A 22,164-nucleotide genomic window follows, 5' to 3' on the forward strand; every position below is an offset into this window, starting at 1 on the left:
ACAGGCCGTTGCAGGAGAATCCAGAGTAGTGACAGACCCGAGACAGGACCTTAACGTTTTGAGGCCCAGTTGACTGGAGAGGAAGGGTGCGTAGAGGGACCCCGTCCCCTCTGGGTGGGATGATCCTTGGATTTCGGAATTAGGGAGCTGGAGGGATAGTGCTCATTCTTGAGACTTCTAGAAGAAGCCATTGGAGGTGAGTTTTGGATGTGATATACTTGGGGTGACTGTGGCTCATTCCACTGGGAGATGGTCAAGAGGCGGCGAGACACAGCTGGTTGTCTCTAATTCATGAATGGTTCCACTCAAGAGCCACCCTTTACCTCTCATCGTTACCTGCCATCAGTCCCCAGGGCCTGTCAATTGTACGTCCCTAAACGTTTCTTTAATCCCCACTTGCGTACATCTCTGAATTGGTCATCTGGGTCCGTGGGCGCAGTGCCAGAGAGCGGGCAGCACCTCTGTGTTTCCGTAAGGCCCTTCACAATCAGACCTTCTCCAGCTTCTTGTGTCCTGACACCGTCCCCAGGGAGCCCGCACTCCAGCAGCGCTGAAGCAGCCCCGCTCCAGAACGGTCCCTCCCTTCTTGTGGCCAACAACAGACACGTCTCCAACTCCAAACCCCATCCCTGGCGCCCGCCAGAGAGAAGCAATAATGAGTAAGACGGGCCGGCCCTCCAAGAGCCACATTTGTGTCCCTTCTTGGAGGGTCACTGACAGCAGAGGCGAGGCCCCGCGCCGCTCATTTGAACCAAGCAGGCAATTCTACTGCAGACAATCGGGGGGTTAACTTAATCGGAACATAACGTGGATGGTTCAGGTACGCATGCTGGTTAGTTCTGGAATTAGCGAAGTATGGATCCCTGCACAGGCCCGGCAGGCAAGAAGGTAAAGGAGCTTGTTTTATTACGGGGGAAACTACAAGTAGGCAAAGCAAAATTTATAATAAAACATTCATTCTCCTGAATACTCCGAATTCTAAAAATGTCTTGGCTGTCGATCCCGGAACCTCTCACTACTCTATTTGCATCGAATGCATAGAAAGTGAAAAAAGCATTTATGGCCAGAAACAGACTTTTAAGTTTCACTTCGCAAAGGCAACATTTTCTGCGGCCCAGACAAAAACGCTTGCAAGAATCTTGCTTAATGCGACCCGTTCAGATTAGGCCAAAATTATCCCAGAGAATTAAAATCAGAAACAATCTGAGAGTTGTGTGAGCTGTGATCACCCCCCCTTCCCCCCCCCCCCCCAAAAAAAAACCCCGAGAGGATAAACATTCTTTTTGCCAAGATTTCCTTGGGAAGCCCCTGTGCTGCTCCGAGGAGGACAGGCCAGGGCAGTGCCTAGTGTGTGCATCGGAAATCTCGCTTCAGGGACCCCTGGATGGCGCCGCGGTTTGGCGCCTGCCTTTGGCCCAGGGCGTGATCCTGGAGACCCGGGATCGAATCCCACGTCGGGCTCCCGGTGCATGGAGCCTGCTTCTCCCTCTGCCTGTGTCTCTGCCTCTCTCTCTGTGACTATCATAAGTAAATAAAAAAATTTAAAAAAAAATAAAAAGGAAAAATCTCTTTAGAGGGCGATTTCTTCCCGGGGCTGCTAAGCAGGGACGGGAGCACATCGGTTTCCCGGGTGCGGCCTGGAGCTGAGGCCCCCGCGGCCGTGCGCATCCATCAGTCCGCGGCTGGGCTCTGGCTTCGGGGTCAGGACCGGCTCGACGGCTGTGCCTCAGTTTCCCCGTGCACAGAAGGGGCCTGGTTGGGGGGCTCCACGCAGCCGGGGCAGCGCGGGCAGGTGGCGGCCCCCTCGCGCGGGCGCTGTGACTGCGCCGGGCGTGCCCGCGCCTCCAGGTACCGGCACAAGCGGCGCACACGGGCTGGGGCGAGGGCGGGGCCACGTGACTGACCGCGACCGTGACCGTGGCCGTGGCCGGGCCCGGGCCGCGTGCAGGGCGGGGCGCGGCGGGAGGGAGGCCGGGGCTGGCCGCGGGGGCGCCCGGGCCGCGGGGGGCGGGGGCGGGGGGCGGCGGGGCGGGTGAGTCACCGCGGCGCGCGCGGAGCCCGGGGCGGAGGGCGGCGCTGGAAAATGGCTGAGGCGGGCGCGGGCGCGGGCGCGGGGCTGCTGGAGCAGCTCAAGTCCTGCGCGCTCTGGTCCTGGACGTCCCTGTGCACCGTGTGGTGCTTCCTCGTGCTCTTCCTCGTCTACGTCCTGCGCGTGCCCCTGAGGATCAACGACAACTGGAGCTCGGGTACGGCCGCCCCCCCCGCCCCTCCCCCCCCGGCCCCGAAAGTTCCTGCAAGTCCCGGGGCCGCGCGCTCGGGGCGGGGGCGGGGGCGGGGCGGGGGCCGCGGAGGTGGGGCCGAGCCGAGCCGCGCACTCGCCGCCCGGCGCCCCCGCCCCGCCCCGCCCCGCCCCCACTGCGGCCCGACCCCGCGGCCTCCCCGGGCGGCGGCGCTCAGGGCCCGGCTGTCGGGGCCACAGGGACCCGCGGGACTCGGCGCGCGGCGGGGCGGGGCGGGGCGGGGCGGGGCGGGGCGCGACCCTGCTGACCCCGCCCCCGCGGCCCCGGACCTGCGCCCCCCGCCCCTGCGACCCCCGCGCCCCCTCCCCTGCGCCCCCGCGACCCCCGCCCCTGTGCCCCTGCGCCCCCACGCCCCTTGCCCCTGCGCCCCCCGCCCTCCCGCCCCTGCGCCCGCGCCCCCTGCCTCCGCCCCCCCCCTCCGCGCCCCGACTCCCGGCCGAGCGGCCCCGGGCGGTCCCAGGGAGCGGCGCCCGGCTGGGCCCGCGAGCGCGAGGGCGTCTCCAGGGAAGGCTCCCGCGGCCTCGTGAAGTGGGGACTCGAGTTACCTGGTGCTCAGACCTTTAGATCCTGCGAGGACGCCGTCGCCGTCCGCGGCTCCCACCTGCTGCGCGCTCGCCCCCCTGCCCCCCTGCCCCCCTGCCCCCCTGCTCCCCTGCTCCCCTGGCCCCGCGGCCCTGCTCCCCTGCCCCCCTGCCCCCCTGCTCCCCTGCTCCCCTGCTCCCCTGCCCCCCTGCCCCCCTGCCCCCCTGCTCCCCTGCTCCCCAGGCCCTGCTCCCCTGCTCCCCTGGCCCCGCGGCCCTGCTCCCCTGCCCCCCTGCCCCCCTGCTCCCCTGCCCCCCTGCTCCCCTGCCCCCCTGCCCCCCTGCCCCCCTGCTCCCCTGCTCCCCAGGCCCTGCTCCCCTGCTCCCCTGGCCCCGCGGCCCTGCTCCCCTGCCCCCCTGCCCCCCTGCTCCCCTGCCCCCCTGCTCCCCTGCCCCCCTGCCCCCCTGCCCCCCTGCTCCCCTGCTCCCCAGGCCCTGCTCCCCTGCTCCCCTGGCCCCGCGGCCCTGCTCCCCTGCTCCCCTGCCCCCCTGCCCCCCTGCTCCCCTGCCCCCTGCTCCCCTGCCCCCCTGCCCCCCTGCTCCCCTGCCCCCTGCTCCCCTGCCCCCTGCTCCCCTGCCCCCCTGCTCCCCTGCTCCCCTGCCCCCCTGCCCCCCTGCTCCCCTGCCCCCCTGCTCCCCTGCCCCCCTGCCCCCCTGCCCCCCTGCTCCCCTGCTCCCCAGGCCCTGCTCCCCTGCTCCCCTGGCCCCGCGGCCCTGCTCCCCTGCTCCCCTGCCCCCCTGCCCCCCTGCTCCCCTGCCCCCTGCTCCCCTGCCCCCCTGCCCCCCTGCTCCCCTGCCCCCTGCTCCCCTGCCCCCTGCTCCCCTGCCCCCCTGCTCCCCTGCCCCCCTGCCCCCCTGCTCCCCTGCCCCCTGCTCCCCTGCCCCCCTGCTCCCCTGCTCCCCTGCTCCCCTGCCCCCCTGCCCCCATGCCCCCCTGCCCCCCTGGCCCCGCGGCCCTGCTCCCCTACTCCCCTGCTCCCCTGCTCCCCTGCTCGTGCGTCCCCCCCGCGCGGCGCTCGCACCCACCGGGACGGGTCGGCCTCCCCGGGGGCTCCCCCGCCTGTTACCGCCCCGGGCCTCGGGGGTCTTGAGCGCCTCGACCTGAACTCGGGGTCATGTTTGCACTTGCTGCCCAGTCTCCCTGGGAGGCGGGTAGGATTCTGGACCCTGCAGTCATCCGGCCCTTTCCATAGGTGTTGCCCAGCCCTGGGATGTTCCCCTCTCAAAGACAGTGGCCTTCCTCTGTTTTTTAATTTTTTGTTTATTTTTATTTTTATTTATTCATGAGAGACAGAGAGAGAGAGGCAGAGACTCAAGCAGAGGGAGAAGCAGGCTCCATGCAGAAGCCTGGTGCAGACTCGACCCCAGCCAGCACCGCAGGGTCACGCCCTGGGCCCAAGGCTGAGCCACCTGGGCTGCCCTCTGCTGTCTTTCTTTTAGAGCGGCTGATTGTCCTCCTTGGTTTAGGGTTTTAAAACTGTGAACGTTTCTTTTACACATTTAAAAATTTGTAGTTTGGAGCACACCTTTGTATACTACGTTGTTTAAAAGTAGGTTGAATAATCGTGTGTACGTGTGTGCACGCATTTGCCCACAAGTGGCCCCTTACCAGTGCTGGGAGCAGAACCGGCAAGAAGCAGTTTCTAAGGAAGCAGTTTCTAAGGAAGAAAGTGCTGTGAGATCCTTTCCCAGCAACTTTAAGTCTGGCATATCTCACACATACCTCTGTTAATTTGTATAGGATTGTTGCTCATTTGAGCTTATAAGAGAGAGAATATGAAGCTGTGCTGCCCATGAGGGCCGGGTGGCACCAGATGTAGAATGGAGGGGCCCCGAGGCGGTTTGCCCTAGTGTTGTTGGGCTTCTGTTTTCAGTGTGGTTTTAGGTACATTTTAGTCATAAAGGAAGGTAGAAGGAGAAGCACATGGAGACACCTACCTCTGCTATTTTTGTGAGAAGATGGGGGAAATGGGGACATCGGACCCTCCTAGTGGGACTGGCCCTTGCAGGAAGATCTAAGTGGGTTCTAATGGGACTGATACTTGCTGTTCCTAAGCCCTGGGGTGCTCACTCTTTCTGTAGCAGTGAAGGCAAAAGAGGCCACCGAGTCTAGAGCTGCTCTTACGGAGCTGCTGGGAGCACCTGCCTCCTTCCTCGGCGGAGGTGGAGGTGAGGACACATCGCGGGGAGGCCGCTGGGAGCCCAGGCCCAACTCTGTACTTTGTGCGATTGTGGAATCTGCTAAAAATGTTTCGGATACTTGCTTGGCACGTTCTTCTCAATAGCTTGATTACCTACGACGACGTTCATATTTACAATCTCATTTGATCTTATTTTCTGGTAAATGTGTTTCGCTCAGTTTGCTTTTTTAAAAAATAATTTCTTGAATGCCTCCTCCGCGTAGGACGTTGTGACAGGTACTGCAGTGGGAAAGATACACAAGTTTGTAAGACTCAGGCCGAATGAGGAGTTTACCACGTGGGAACAGCTTCTCAGAGCGCAAAGTGGAGGAGCAGGGCAAGGCAGTGGGAGCTGCTGAACCTCGTTGGTTGACGGGAAGTCCATGGTTCTGAGTTGGGGCTGCAGAGAGTGGTCCTGCCAAAGTCCCAGAGCTGTGGAAGTGCCAGTCAGATTCAGAGAACTATGAATCGTGTGGAATTTAAAATAATAATAATAAAAAAGGGACTTTAATAAACAAGGATACCCTTGCTGCTCTTGTGTCATGTATAGTTTTCCAAGTGAAAATACCTTCTAGGGGATCCCTGGGTGGCTCAGGGGTTTAGCACTGCCTTGGGCCCAGGGCGTGATCCTGGAGATCCGGGATCCAGTCCCACATCGGGCTCCCTGCATGGAGCCTGCTTCTCCCTCTGCCTGTGTCTCTGCCTCTCTCTCTCTCTCTCCCCCCCCCCCCCCCCCGTGTCTCTCATGAATAAATAAGTAAGATTTTTTTTTAAAAGAAAATACCTTTTATGGGGTGCCTGAGTTTCATTGTTCGACTTGCCCACTCCTGCCATCTGGGGTCACTTGACCTTCACTGAGCTGAGCCTGTGCCATTTAAGGATAAAGGTCAGAGACTTCCACGGTACTCTATATTAGACCACGTCAGGAAGGAAAACGTCCCCTAGGCAACCAATTCTTGCAATGAAAAATGAATTTTCAGAAAGACAGGGAGAAAACAAACGCATTAGAAATAGCACCTACTGGTTAGCTTTGGTAATTGACTTTTTGATGCTCTGTCCTTCAGTCGGGTAGGAGAATGTTGAAGTAGTTCTGTGATTTACTGAAAATAGAATGAACTTCTAACGTGATTTTTAAAAACCCCAAATTCTGTTATTGCTTGTTAGCTTTCAAGTGGATTAATTTCCTAAAAAAATGCTTTTCCAAAAGGGCAGGAAGTTCATCGTAGCTAGGAGCAGTCATGCAGGATATTATTCAAGAAAAACAGTAGAATAGATTAGTCTTCAAACAGTAGCACTTTATTCTGTAGTGTGGATAGCACTTTCTCATGTACTCTATGTTCTGAGATTTTGGATGCTGAATTTAAAGCACTTTGCGTGATAACACCTTTTCTTAAAATGTGCACCTTTACAACTATTGCACCAGGCCACCTAAGCGATATTCCATTTCTTTTAACGTTTCCTGAAAAGCAAGTTTTCAAAGATATTTGAAATCCTATTGAATTCTTTTTTTAGAAAACAGATGTAATAGTCTGACCCAGGCTTAAGTTTGTTTATATTATAAAAGGTTTTCGTGTTAATTAAGATGGTAAATACAGACGCAAGACTCTTCTATTACTGACCTGATGTGAAAGTGTCATTTAAGTGTGGCTCAGTTTTGAGTACTTTCATATTGGAAATAGTTGCTCTAAGTTTAACACCCTGTATTTCTTGTCTCAAGGGCCTGGTTGCAATTTACTTAGGTCTTTTGCTCCTGTGCCTATTGTTCTAGAATGTTCTCCCCATCTGTAAATCCTACTCATCCTTCAGGGACCAGCTTGCCTGCTGTCTGCTGATCCTTTCAGCTCAAAGTGCTGTTCCCTCCACCTTTCAGAGCACTTATCTGAGAGGCACTTTGGCAGATTTTACCTTGCATGAATTTTTGTTGCAACTCTAGTTCTTTGTTTTCCAGTTTGATTTCTTGCACATAGTAGCAGTTCCTTTCCATTCACTGGATGAAGGAATCTCCAAGTGGTGGGGTACCCAGTCAGTTGGGATTGGAACAATGCAATTGATCCAACAGGTTGATGGGTAAGTGCCTTACTTAAATTTCCAGTTTTATTTTTATTTTTTTTAAAGGTTTTATTTATTTATTCATGAGAGAGACACACACACACACAGAGACAGAGACACAGGCAGAGGGAGAAGCAGGCTCCCTGCAGGGAGCCTGATGTGGGACTGGATCCCGGGTCTCCAGGATCACACCCTGGGCCAAAGGCAGGGGCTAAACTGCTGAGCCACTCAGGGATCCCCAAATTACCAGTTTTAGATCGAGGTCGGAAACTGACACGAAAACTTAAATTCTGTGATGGGTCACATGCATGTAACTCATGGTGTTGCAGTTCGCGAACACATAAAAGGACAATTTTCTAATTAACGTCAGCTTGGAGTTTAGGATACATCCCAGACATCTTAGTTGCCCTTACATATTTTTGGAGACATTTGTCTCAGCCATTAATGAAGCAACGTAAGTGATACTTTTTCCTTAGGCCCTCATTTTCTGTACACGTACGGTGATAGCTTTATATTCTTTAAGATTCTTTGTAGCTCTAAGATTCTGTTTCAGTGTCTTGGGATAAATTTCATTGAGTGCAGGGTATAGAAACAAATACGTGGACTTAATATATGTGAATATATATATATTCAGTGAATTTAACTTCAGACACTATGTGGCTTTCTTCAGTGGCTTTCCATCTCACTGAAAATAAAATCCAGATATATTTCCTTGGCTTACAGAGTGAGATGGTCTGACCCATTTCTTATCTGAACTTCTACCATTCTTTTTTGAGGTTGCTACTTTCCGAGACATATTGTGATTCTTTCTTATTCTTAAAGATTTATTTATTTGAGAGAGAGAGAGAGAGCATGTGAGCACAGCTGGGGAGGGTGGGGGAGGCAGGAGCAGAGAGAAAGGGAGAGAGTGAATCTGGAGCAGATTGCCTATTGAGCCTGGAGCCCCACGGGGCTCATCTCGGGACCCTGACATCATGACATGTGGCTGAAGTCAGGAGTTGGACGCTCAACCTACTGAGCTACTGAGGCGCCCCTGTTCTTTCTTATTCTTAAATATACCTTGCTTGTTCCTGCCTTATGGCTTTTGGACTAGCTGTGCCCTCCACCAAGAATGCTTTCCTACTTGATTTTTGCACAATAGTCTTACTAGTCACATCTCTGCTTAAATTCACTCTTTTGAGAGGTTTTCCCTGATGACCCAGTTTAAGTCTGTAATATCACCAGATTTGAATTCTCTGCATAGCACTTAGCACTGTTCAATATAGTTCTTGTTTGTTTGCTTATGCATTCTTATAGTTGTACCTCAGGTGACTGTAAACTCCATGGGAGTAGGGGTCTTGTTTTGTCTCAGTGTGTATCCCCAGGATCTTGAACAGTGACTGTTTGGGTCTAGTGCTTACTATGTATTTATTGAATGAATGAAAAACTGTGTCAGTTGGTTGTGGTGACTAGCAGTAATACTGTTCTTTAGGAAATGATTTTGGAATCTATCATGTAGTCATTTCTTACGAGATGGAGAATTGTGTTCACTGACTCCTAAGTTATAAAGACTACTCTGAGATGTTCCAAATCTTTATATATAAGTTTTTAAGAGATATTATTTATTTATTCATGAGAGACACAGAGAGAGAGGCAGAGACATAGGCAGAGGGAGAAGCAGGCTCCCCCTATGATATGGGATCATGCCCTGAGCCAAAGGCAGATACGTGCTCAACCACTGAGTCACCCAGGTGCCCCCCAAAATATTTTGATCCTTTCTTTAGGGGTAGAGTATAAGGAAGGCTATCGTTCTGGTCCATATTGTAAAGTAAATTTAATATAAAAAATGTTAAAAGTAAAAAATTGATTGCATCAGGAGGCAGTTTGTGTACTATATCCTGGAACTTCAGACATAGGATTTGCAGAGTTAGGTACTTTATATTACCTGTAAGGAAAGCGCTCGGGGTTCTACTCACACAGGAAAAGTTCTTGTATGTGGGGAAGGATAGGATAATAGAAGAAAGATTTGGTTGGGGAAATTTTCACAGCGCTATTGTCAGGCATTATGAAACTAAACACATAGAAGTATAATTTGAAGTGATTAGAAATACTTAAGCACAATTTTCAGTTCATATATTTGCATATTCCCTCCACTGACTAAAGAAGCATTTCAAAGTTTATATGAGAAGCCAAAGTGAGAATAGTTTCAGCGTTTAAGAAATTTGCCTCATTGCCAATTTTATTGGAATGTTTCTTTCTCCATAAAGTATTGCATATCTGCTAAAAGAAAGAAATACCAGTTATGATGAGGTGAAAGGAGCATTGAATTTAGAATATTTGAATTCAGATCCCAGTTTGCCATCTGCTGGGTAACGTTGGACAAATTACTTTGGGAGACTTTTATCATTTATAAGATGAGGACATTAATCTCCATTTCTGAGATTTATTTTGAACTCTAGATGAGATGTCCTTTAGGACTGAGCCCTTAGCACATAAACAATATTAGCAACCATATATTGTGTACTTGGTTATTTAGTCTGTGTCACTGACCCTGAACTGTGTTCATTCATTAGTTAATTCATTCATCCACTGGTTTGTTTATTAATTTATTTGGAGAGGACAGGCAGGTACCTGGAGGTTGAAGTTGTATTATTCTTGTCAGTTGTGATTTGGACCTACAATCTCATGTCAGCTATATTCCTCCCAGTTCCTGCACTTGTTTTCTATGCTGAACAATTATCATCCTCTAATATATTGTCTTGTTCATTAATCCTTCCGGGTGTATTTGCTCCCTATGAACAAGGGCCATAGATGGTAAAGGCATATCTTAAAAACAAGATTGAATGTAAATTTTGTGATTTGAACTAGGAAGGGGTTGAAGAGTCAACCCTTAATGAGTTCTTACATGAGCCTGGCACTGTGTTACTTGCTTTATCGTTGGTTGTTAGGCTCCCTGGGCTTGCCCATCAGTCTGTTTATATCCCACATGAACAGCATGGCTCATACTCTAATTGACATGTGGAATGAAAATCAGCAAGACGAAATAACTATAGTTATGATACTAGTCCGATTGAAGGAAACAATACAAGTGAACACATTTTAAAAATATGTTTTGATGGGAAAACAGCCTAATTTATGAATGAGGATGAGAACTTGGTAGAGAGCTTTGGATGGGACTGTTTCCTTAGTATACTCAGAAGCACTTGAGAGCAGGGGTTATGACACTTTTATCTTCATATTTCCATCATTTGGTCATCACCCAGTGATGACACGTGAAAAGGTAAATGCTTTAGTATTTTTAAGGCTTTCCAAGATTAATGGCACTAGGGGTACTTTTCTTATTTTACTTCACCACCTAAGATTTTTCTTTCCTCAGTTTCAGAGGGTCGTTGCTAATACCCAGGTTGATTCAAGGTTGGGCTTATTGTTTGGCTCAAAACTGAAACTCAGAGAGATAGAAGGATTCTTCTTAGGTAACTGGGACAAAAGCTAGAAGACAGTGGAGGAAAAAGAGGGTTCTTGTGATTTAAAGGAGGAGTTTGCCCAGAATGGAACTAATGGAGAAATTCAGAACTGGAAAACACTAAGATAGTGTGACGTAAACTAGTCAGATGGGTCAGCACACTCATTAATTGTCTAAATGTGGGGCTGAAATGGGATGGACACAAAGTGTGGAACTGGACAAATAACACAACTTAAGGAGTATTTATAAGTGCTAAATAGACTAGAGTAAGCACAACTCTGGGCATTCTATGAGATCAGTTGCCTTTGGCTTACTAGCCTGGTGGTAAAATTGGTTCCTTAACGGGAATGCAACTTCATACGAGATGGTAAATTGAAAGTGCTTTGTAGACTGTTATTTAAACCCAAGGCATTATACAGTAGGTTGTTTCTCTAGAAGTTTGTATTCTATAGGCTTTCACAGTGAAATGATAGTTAAAATATATAATGGGATCTCATTTATCCTGGATAGTCTTTCTAAAGAATATCTAAGAGTTGTACTAAGCAGGGTAATGGCTTGTTGGATTTATTTACTTTTTAAAGCAGGGCTTTTTCAGCAGAGGGTTTCAACTTACAACCCTGAGATCAAGACCCAAGCTGAGATCAAGACTCAGACTCTCAACTGAATGAGCAACCCAGGTGCCCTTTGCTGGACTGTTTCTAACCACACAGTACTGAGCAGTCTGTTTGTTATAAATATGAAACAGTATCTTCTAGCATCCTTATTGTATTTGAGATGTCATTGTAAAGATACCTATAAAGAGGTTTTACTTTCCCAGAAGAGAGAGAATGTGTAATGAAATTCATTTTTGATGTTACAAAGGAGCAGGGCAGTTGCTCATGTGTTGCTCTTACCAGTCATTCAAATATAGCAAGCATTCTTGCACTACCTGCTGTGCTAAAACAGGAAGCTGACAGGCTCATTTAGCTCCAGCAGTATTTCTTTTTTTCTTTTCTTTTTTTTTTTTTTCTTTATTTATGATAGTCACACAGAGAGAAAGAGAGAGGCAGAGACATAGGCAGAGGGAGAAGCAGGCTCCATGCACCGGGAGCCCGACGTGGGATTCGATCCCGGGTCTCCAGGATCGCGCCCTGCGCCAAAGGCAGGCGCCAAACCGCTGCACCACCCAGGGATCCCCATCCAGCAGTATTTCATATTAGCTGTGGCTGTGCCCGAGGAGTCTCTGTTTAATTCCAGTACTAAATCTCGCAGCAAAATAAGGCGAGATTTATCTGAGAAGGCACTTTTTCTTCTCTGAATTTTAGGAAACTGGAAGTGTGCTTAGCTATAAGCATACTTTGTGGAGAAGTCTAACTTTTCTTAAATTGACTTACAGATCTAATAAAGGATCTTGGTTAAGGTCAGTCTTTTTGAAAATTTGAGCAAGCCTGGAGAAGACTTTGAAGGAATCTCTCACGCCACTGAGCAAGGACTGTCTGTCTGTTGTTGTTGTTGCTGTTGTATTTTGTATAAAAAAGCTAAACAACTTAACACAAGCAGTTGAAACACTCTGAGGCATAAAAGTCTTAACAAAAGAAGTGGCTCTTAAGCAGTTTGGATCTGGGTTTTTGTGTGATCTGCAGTTAGAGGATTTTTTTGTTTTGTTATGAAGTCCACTGTAATACCATTGTGTAAGTGTTATTGATTAGCAGTAGGTAATAGAAGAATGCTTACAGTTCTTCCCTCTGTTAAGCCTTTCCAGTTTCTAGTCGCTTTCTCTTGGGAATGAGAGAATAAAATTTACTTTTTTACCAAATAGATCTTTTTCATTTATTTGGGAGGGTACTGTTTGCCGAGTATTACTAATAGCACTGATAAAATAATGCTCTTGGGTGTTTATTGCACTCACTTGACTCAACTGGTGTCCTTCCAGGATATATGTTTCTATTCCTGTAGTATCACATAGTAAGAACTGGTGTGATCTGGTTTTGTGGGAGGGGAATGCCTATCCTCCATCACTGATATCTTTTATTTAAAACAAAACAAAACAAATAGAGCAAAACTAATTATACTTTTCTCAGTTCAGGCTTAGAGTACTTGACATTATGGTTTAGAGAGACAAGTCTTTCCTACCTTGTTTGGCTCTTTTAGCAAAGAGAATGTTTTAGGTTGCTCCCTTACATTTGAGAGATGAAGTGGGAGAGGCTAAATGATAACTTTTAAATAGTAGAAAGTTGCTTCTTGATTATCTTTTTCTCTAAACTGGAAGTTGTATGCACATTATCATTATCATTCAGTAAAAGTCTAAAAATGTAATATGAAAAATCTTATAGCAGATTTAATCTGTTGGAGAAAATCATTATCCTAAGTAAACTTTTTTTCTGTACATTATTCGTACAATCAAATTCTTAGGGGAAAGTATAGAAGCAATGGCAGTTAAGTTTGAATAAAGATATACAGATAGATGGTTTTGGTTATAAAAGTATTTCTAAAAATGATTGGTTTTTACAAACAGTTTTGTTTTGTTTTGTTTTCTGCTTACCTACAGAAAATAATGTAATAATTTCTGGTAGATTTTAAAGGACAGTGAAAAGAACTATAATTCTTAAAAATGAGCATTTTTAGTTTTACCCATGAGAATCTATGTGACTGCGAAAGCAAGTAAGATACTTAAAACTAAGACATGTTAATGTTCAAGTGGGAGGAAATCTAAATTCAAAGCTTGCACCAAAACTTCCCAGCTAAGAACGAACAGAGGTTTATTATTGCTCAGTCCCAAGGGAAAACTTAAATGATATTAAGTGTAGAGATTAGCAGGCTGGAACTAGCCAGGGAAACCGAGTCGTGTAGCAGAGGGCACTGGTAAGGGCTTTTCCCTACTGAGTCTGGAGCATTATGGCTCCCCCTTGTTTCATGTCTAGCTTACTCTTGAGGAATAAACATGACTTAGAAGTAGAACACAAAGGTTTGCTCATTCATTCATTCATTCATTCATGAAGACACAGAGAGCAAGACAGGCAGAGGGAGAACAGGCTCCACGCAGGAAGCCTGATGTGGGACTCCATCCCGGGTCTCAGGATCACACCCCAGGCCGAAGGCAGCGCTAAACTGCTGAGCCACCCAAGGCTGCTCACACAAAGGCCTTTTTGATATGTATTCTTCTGTTTAGAATACCTGCAAAAACTAAGGGAGATGTAAAAATACTTAGACATTAAGATAGTTATATTATACATGGATTACCCTCCTTTGTTGCAGTCTCAGTTTATTATCTCAATAAAACATTATATTTCATTAAAAATATGCTATTGATATGTGAATGCTATTAATATTTAGCTTTATAGAAACCTCTTTTGGTCATTGACCAGGCAACTAGAAAAGTGGGGTGGGAGTGGGTGTGGAGGAATGGAAATATGACCAAGATGTGGTCATCTTGTCTGTTTTATTTAATGTATTCATAAACAATATATAGCAATTTTTGTGACTTTAAAATATTTACAAAAATAAGTAGTAATAAGATAATAACCAAGGGTACTGGACATACTTTTCAGTAAGTTGTTTCTGTTATCTGACATTACGCTTATGAAATTTTTACATGTTGTAGCTGTGGTTCATTTATATTTATTTATTTAGTTAGTTAATTAGTTAGTAAGTAGGCTCCACACCCACACTCACCACCCTGAGATCAATACCTGAGCTGATATCAAGAGTCAGAAGCTTAACCAACTGAGCCACCCACGTACTACACGTGCCCCTGTAGCACATTTATTTTAATTGCATGGTATTCCATTGTAGGAATGTGCCAAGGCATATACATTACATTATGAATGGACAGCGAATGCTGTATTGGGCCTCTTTGCACTTGTGTCTGATTTCCCCAGGGAAGGGATTATTAATGGTAATGGGACCCGATACGGGAAGTTTGGACATTTGTGGGGGACCTTTTTACTTATCACAATGTTTGGCATTAAGAGGATGCAAGGATGCTTGATGACCCGCAATGTGTGTGTTTGCTTGTGCCCCACATAACTTTTAGATATCTCCCGTAGGTATTCATATAGGCAAAAAAAAAAAAAAATTCTGTTTATAATTATGTGACTCCAGAGTGTTCATTCTACATGTAATCCTAAAATATATTTCTAATAGTTATAGTATATGCTCTTGTTTTTAGAATTCAAACTACCATGTAAATTGACAAAAGACTTTACTTTGTTCAGAACTTCACCAAAAATTGTTAACCGTTTTGGAAACTCATGACCCCAGTGGCAATACAGTTTGTAGTGTCTGGGTCACTAATACAGCACTCTTGCATCAGACTGCCTTGGTAGATTTTGCCTTCTTGGTGATGCTTTGTAGGAGTACAAGTATCTGTCTACTTCATCAAGTCTTCTACCAAATTCATGAAAACTTTGCATTCTGAATACAATTGCACTGTTTTTTTAAATTTTTATTTATTTATGATAGTCACAGAGAGAGAGAGAGAGAGAGAGAGAGAGAGGCAGAGACATAGGCAGAGGGAGAAGCAGGCTCCATGCATCAAGAGCCCGATGTGGGACTCGATCCCGGGTCCCCAGGATCGCGCCCTGGGCCAAAGGCAGGTGCTAAACCACTGCGCCACCCAGGGATCCCACAATTGAACTATTTTAAACAGGACTGGGCCTGGGGTGAGGCAAGTGAGGTGCCTAGGTGCAGAATTTAAGGATATATACTCATTGTCACGGTCCTGCAAGCACAGCTTTAGCACTTGTAGGACTTTGCTTCCTTAAATTACACACCCAAGGCCGCTTGCCTGTTATCATGCTAGGTCTGGCCCCAGTTATATACGTTATGTTCTGTTCATCTTTCCTTTATGTTACTGTTAGGATATTATATTGATTTTTTTTTAATTTATGCAGGAGAGTAGATTATCTGTTAAGCTTGTTATGGTATAGAAAGAGGGTATTTAAAATTTTTTTTTATTTTTATTTATGAGAGAGAGAGAGAGAGAGAGAGAGAGAGAGAGGCAGAGACACAGGCAGAGGGAGAAGCAGGCTCCATGCACCGGGAGCCTGATGTGGGATTCGATCCCGGGTCTCCAGGATCACGCCCTGGGCCAAAGGCAGGCGCCAAACCGCTGCGCCACCCAGGGATCCCCTAAAATTATTTATTATAAAAAGGAGGTGTAGATCTGATTGAGCTGAGCACCTCTTCATTAGGGCATGTACTTGGAAGCGTCCCTTTCTTGGCCATCTGAACATCTCTAACTTTATTGGCTATTGCCAGATTACTTTGCAGATGGTTGTAGCGGTCAGAGTGCTGCAGTAATGCTACATAAAATAGAAACAAACCAAGAAATGCTTTAAAACTAGTGGCTTAGAATAGTAAGTAATCATTTGTCCCCATTGATTTGTGAGTTGGTTTCAACTCAGATGAGTTAGTCTGGATTCCTGATATCCAGGCTCTGGGCTCTAGTCTGTTGGCTGCAGGTTGGATTAAGGTTGCATTCAAGTCTGCTCCATTTTTCTCAGTCTCTTAGACAAACCAGCTACCCATTCTGGGAAAAGGCAAGAGCGAAAGGAAGACAGGTAGAGGTATGTAAAACTTCATCTGGGCGATATCGAGAACTGGCTCATGGCCACTTCTGCTCCTTTTCTGTTGGCCAAAGCAAAGTCACATGGCCAAGCCCAACGTGGTAGGGTCGGGAAATATATACTCTTGTCAATTCTAGTAGGTGCTGCTACAAAGTCAGCTAAGATGTGGATCATAATTCCAAAACAAGGAAGATATGAAGAGTGTTGACCAACGATTCAACGATCAACGATTACCACAGTGGTTATTCCATTACATACTTTACCAGGCAACATTGTCACCAAATCTTGCTGTTACCAGACTTCAACATTTTTGTTCCTTTGGTGTGTGCCACGTGATATGCTGTTAGTTTAATCTCCATTTCCAGTTGTATGTGTCGTTCAGCAGCCATTGAGGCACTGCTGGTTTCTGTGGGACTGACAGGGCTTCGTATTGCCAGGGCAGGTCTGTTCTACAAGAGTATATGGAATTTGTTTCTTTTACAGGTGGGAGAAAAGCCACCTCACTATCAGGGTTTGGTACATCCCTTCATGCTGGAATAGTACATTCTTACATGACTTGACATGACATGACATGACTCAGAAGTTCAGGTCTTTTCTATGCAGTTCTTTGACTTTTCAGTGTGATTTCTAGGACTTTCATGGCCTAGTTTTGGTTAATCTCTCTCCTTGCCCCCCACAAACTCCTTTGCAGCACTGTCTGCACACTGCTGGTAAGTCAGGGCCAGCATGTCTGCTTGGCTTGGTCTTTCAGAGGCGATTTTCGTCTGGAATGCAGCTGCCTGGGGCACCACACCCTGAATGGTGGTGGGGTTTTAATCTTGAAGCCACAGTTTCAGTAGGTGGGTGGGCAATTCCAGGATTCTATTCCACAGACTCGTGGTTGGCACCTTGCTACATTCCTCAGCATCAATAAAATTTATCCTGTCCAATAAGCAGGGAGAGGTGCCAGGAGTTTAGCTGAGTCATTCCTCGTCTCCTTCTGGCCAGCCTCACGTTCTCTGGTAAAACAGGTAGGCTAACTGGGCCATTGGCAGTCTTCAACGAGAGAAACAATAGGTCAGGAATGCTGGGCCAGTGTGTGTGGAACAATGTGTCCCTTGCCAGGGAAGGGAGAGGCTGCTTCCTGACTGCAGTGTAAGCTCTTCTGATGTCTTCAGAGCTCCTTTTTCCCTGGAGGCACCAGTTTCCACAGGATTAGTGAGGATGAATCCCATTTCTGAGGTCTTAGAATCCGGTATCTTGAAAGGCAACAGAGACCAAAGGTAGAATGGACCGGGTGGATCCTAGAAAAGGCTGTTGACTACAACTTTGTGTGAGGATTTTTGAGTGGGGGTAATGAAATGCTTTGATATTTATTATGGAGAGAATTATCGCTGGCAAAGATAAGCGCACTATGCCACTGGAGGTCCCAGCAGGGAACAGATCATACAGTCAGATTATTTGTTGAGAAGAATTTAATCAAGGGATTATTTATGAAGATGTGGGCAGGTAGTACTTTTTTTTATTTTTAATTTTTTTAAATTTTTTTTCATTTATTTATTATTTATGATAGTCACACACACACACAGAGAGAGAGAGAGAGAGAGAGAGAGGCAGAGACATAGGCAGAGGGAGAAGCAGGCTCCATGCACCGGGAGCCTGATGTGGGATTCGATCCCGGGTCTCCAGGATCACGCCCTGGGCCAAAGGCAAGCACCAAACTGCTGTGCCACCCAGGGATCCCAAGGGCAGGTAGTACTAAAGGATATTTTATTAGTAATAAAAAATAGTGCAGTACCAGCACCAGGGAGCCATAAGGACCTGCAGGTCTGAGATGACGTGGGGAGGCTACGGTTTCGGGGACCTGGAGAGAGAGCTGTGGAAAGGCTTTGGTTGAGAGACGTGGCCAGCCTGTGACTCTGGCAGGACTCCTACATTGAGACCTGGCGGGGAACGCCTGTCCCTGTTGTCCTCTTACTCTTTCAGCCCCTCGTTGGAGTTTCTCATGGGCTGATCTAGAAGCCAGAGGGCAGAGTGGGAAAGGTGGGAAGTAGACATGAGGGTGAAGGGAGAAGGCCTAGCTTAAGGCATTTTTCTTTGATTCCTTGGACCATTTTTTTTTCTTAGAAAAAGTCTTTCTCAAGGTTTTGTCTTCGACACTTTACTTAAGCTGTACCCTTGAGTAATCTCATAGAGACATAAGTAAATTGGGCGTAGATTTCTTTTCTGATCCTCTCCCAACCCCCAGGTTTGCATTCTTCACGGCCTGTTGGATGTTTTTCCATTGAGACTGAGATCACCAGCTCCCTCTCTTCACCAGCTCCCCCTCTTCTTTTTGCGACAACGGAGCTCAGATCGGTTTTTCTTAAAGATCCCACCACTTTCAAGACACTTAGTAATCTTCATCTGTGCTTTCCTTTATATGGGTTAGTTGGCAGATCCTGCCTCACGAATCTCTCTTCAGTTTCTGCTTCTGCCTTTACTTCAGCCTGTATAATCTTATAATAGTCTCCCAAACGATCTCTCTGCCTCTAATCTCTCCTAATCTGTTCTGCATAGGGGAATTTTGCTTTTAAATCCTTTCATGTTTTCCTGTTGCTTGCCAGATAAAATAGATACATCTAAGCCTAACAACATGCTAGGCCCTCTTCCATGAGCTCCAGTGAACCCTCCGAGGTTGATACTCAGTACTGACCTTAATGTTCCCCGTGTCCTCGGAGCTTACTTTACTTCATGCAGCATCGTTTCCAAGCTCCTATTCTTAATTATCTTAAAAATTCCTTACTTTTCTTATCGTGGAAGCCAGATGACTCCTCTGCAAGGTGGATACCTCTAGTTGATCTGAATCCAAATGGTTCCAAATATCCCAGATTCTAAGCGCCTCTCATAACCCATATACTCCATTGACTCCTTAATCTCCTTGGCCTTTGTTTTCTGAGGAGCTTGACCTTTCCTTCCAGAGTCTTAATCCTACACCATGGTGCATCCGGACCCATGAGCCCATGGACTCTGAGGACCCTAGGCCTTCTCCCCCTCGGCATGTGTTCCTCTCTAAGCCGAGCCCTTCTGTTTGATGTCGCTCATATGAAACAACTGACAGTGTACATGGAGGCCTCTCTGGTAGCCCTTATTCATTTTTTTAAACCAAAATTTTTACTTGAAAATAATCTCAAACTTACAGAGAAGTTGAAAATGTAATAAATACCCTGGTGTTAGGATGTTAGTAGCAGGAGGGAACCATTACTTGTTTTTGTTTTTGTTTTTTTTCTCCTTCCAGAGCCATTGGAGAGAACATTGTTGATGTGACTCCCTTTATTTTAGTATGTATTTCCTACAAACAAGGGTGTTCTACATAACTGGAGTAAAACCATCAAAATACATTGATTTTGATAATCAATTTAATCAGAAATCAGTACAGTACCAATTAATCAATAACGAACCAGTAACTAGTTATGAGACCCTATTTGAGTCTCACCAGTGTTACCAGTAATGTGCTTTTTATAGCAAAAGGTTGCGGTTTGCAATCATGCATTGAATTTAGTTGCCAAGCCTCTCTAGTCTTCTTTAGTTTGGAATAATTCCTTAGTCTTTCTTTGATTTTCATATCCTGGATGCTTTTGATGAATATATGCCAGTTATTTTTTAAGATTTTATTTATTTATTCATGAGAGATACACAGAGAGAGAGGCAGAGACACAGGCAGAGGGAGAAGCAGGCTCCACGCAGGGAGCCCGACATGGGACTCGATCCAGGGACTCCAGGATCACATCCTGGGCTTAAGGCAGGCGCTAAACCGCTGTGCCACCCAGGGATCCCTTTTTTTTTTTTTTTTTTAAAGATTTTATTTTTTATTTATTCAGAGAGAGAGAGAGAGGCAGAGTCACAGGCAGAGGGAGAAGCAGGCTCCATGCAGGGACCCTGACGTGGGACTCGATCCCAGGACTCCAGGATCACACCCCGGGCTGCAGGCGGTGCTAAACTGCTGCGCCACAGGGGCTGTCCAGTTTTTTTTTTTTTTTAAGGTTCTTTATTTATTCATGAGAGACACAGAGAGAGGCAGAGACATAGGCAGAGGGAGAAGCAGGTTCGCTGTGGGGAACCTGATGCCTGACTCGATCCCAGGACCCCAGGATCACGACCTGAGCCAAAGGCAGACGCTCAACCACTGAGCCACCCAGGTGCCCCTATGTGCCAGTTATTTTGTAGGATACCCTTCAATTTGGAATTGGCCAGTGGTTCTCGGTAATTAAGTTCAAGCTGTGTATGCATCTTTGGCTGGAATATCACAGTAATGATGCTTTGTTTTTCGCATTGGATCCTTTCAGGTGGTATATTATTTTTATTTGTCCTATTAGTGGTGATGCTCATTTTGATTACTTGATTAAGCTGGTATCTGCAGGGATTCAGGACTGTAAAGTTACTCTTTGTTGTTCTGTAGTTAGTATTTGGTGAAGTCCCTTGAAACCATGTAAATTCTTCATCAGACTTCTAATGTATGAATTTCTTTCTTTTCTCTCTCTCTCTCTCTCTCTTTTTGTTTTTTAAGTAGGCCCATTGTGGAGCCCATTGTAGAGCTCAAACTCATGACTCTGAGATCAAGACCTGAGCTGAGCTAAGAGTCGGACACTTAACCTACTGAGCCATACAGGCGCGCCCCTTCGTTTAATTTCTTGATACTAGTATGGATTCCTGGTTTCCTGTTTTGTTCAGGGGCTATAATTTGTTACTCATTATTATTTTGATGGTTCAGCTGTCTCAGATTTGGCGTAGGTGAGCCCCTTCAAACTGGCTTCTGTATTCTTTTGACATGTCCCTGTCATTCTTTGAGGACTTGATTACTTTCTAAGACGTTCTAGTCACAACTTGTACTTTACCGGCTCCAGCCTTGGAATTGACAATTTCTCTAAGGAACCTTCTTTCCTTTTAGTGGAGAAAAATATTAGAGCCAAGATCTGGGCATAAGGTGTGCTTTTTGCTATTAGAGTATTGCTGCTCCCAGTCCTTTCAAGAGGACAGAGCAAGGGAATATATGTAGATATAGACACGTATATTTCTTTATATCTACTTATTCCTTGTCTCCTTTGAAATCACGAGTTCATGTTGATACCTCAGATTCCAATCTAACCTGAGATTCATTTAGTTTTCCTCCTTTCCTTCATTGCTCCACTGACAGTGAGAAACCTGGGTCCCCTTATCCTTAATATTTTTACTATTTGCTCAATGTATCTATGTAACCAAGGTCTCTTAATATCCCTCCTCTCCTCACTATGGCTCTGACACACTTGGATCCTGAAACCACATGCTGAGCAGTCCTCCGCAGGCAGAGGCCCTGCCATCCTCTTTGGGCTCTGGCACTAGTGCCTCTGCATCTGTCTCCACTTCTGCTAAGGAGATGTCGTGCTCACGTTACTCAGCTCTGGCATCACACATGGGGTCACTACCTGTTCTTACAACCTTCTTATGCTGCTGGGGCCCTGACACCCCAGGTGGGGCTGCTCTCTTGCACAGATGCTCTCTTCACCCCGCAACTGGAACTCTGTGCTGGTGCCGCTCCCCACTGTGTGTTATCACCGGGCCACCTTGCTTGGCCCTCCTTATGAGTTGAGAACTGAAATATTCAGGAACAAAAGAGAAGAGGTGAACTCCTCTTTAAGAGTGTCCCCTCCTGGGCAGCCCAGGTGGCTTAGCGGTTTAGTGGCGCCTTCAGCCCGGGGCCTGATCCTGGAGACCTGGGATCGAGTCCCATGTCGGGCTCCCTGCATGGAGCCTGCTTCTCCCTCTGCCTCTCTCTGTGTCTCTCATGGATCATGGATAAATACAATATTAAAAAAAAAAAAAGCGTTCCCTCCCCACCCTTATTTAAAAAAAAAAATCCAAATAATCTGTTAGTTACTGCAGATTTGGAATTTCAATGGACCTGGCTTCAAAGTCTTATCCTTTTTCATTAAGTTGTGCCATCATCTACTTGTTAAATTCTTCAGTTACTTTTTTAAAAGAGTTATTTATTTATTTATTTTAGTGAATGAGAGTGTGAGGAACGTGTAAATGAGCAGGGGGAGGGGCAGAGAGAGAGGGAGAGAGAAACTC

General features: G+C 46.8%; 1 protein-coding gene across 26 annotated transcripts in view; it reads left to right on the forward strand.

The window, feature by feature from the left end:
* Positions 1-1,643: 1,643 nt before the first annotated feature.
* ST7 (suppression of tumorigenicity 7) overlaps positions 1,644-22,164 on the forward strand; it is a 241,776-nt gene continuing 221,255 nt past the window's right edge. For 4 of the 26 annotated variants that reach the window (XM_072764859.1, XM_072764863.1, XM_072764856.1 and 1 more), the window contains exon 1: positions 2,028-2,246. In XM_072764859.1, the coding sequence (XP_072620960.1) occupies positions 2,084-2,246 (163 nt within the window). In that variant the 5' untranslated portion in view covers positions 2,028-2,083. Of the gene's footprint in view, positions 1,849-2,025; positions 2,247-7,009; positions 7,129-22,164 lie in introns of those variants that run through there. The other 22 variants (XM_072764875.1, XM_072764880.1, XM_072764873.1 and 19 more) reach the window with 16 other exon arrangements.

This window comes from Vulpes vulpes, chromosome 7 (assembly GCF_048418805.1).
Source record: "Vulpes vulpes isolate BD-2025 chromosome 7, VulVul3, whole genome shotgun sequence".
Lineage (NCBI taxonomy): Eukaryota > Metazoa > Chordata > Mammalia > Carnivora > Canidae > Vulpes > Vulpes vulpes.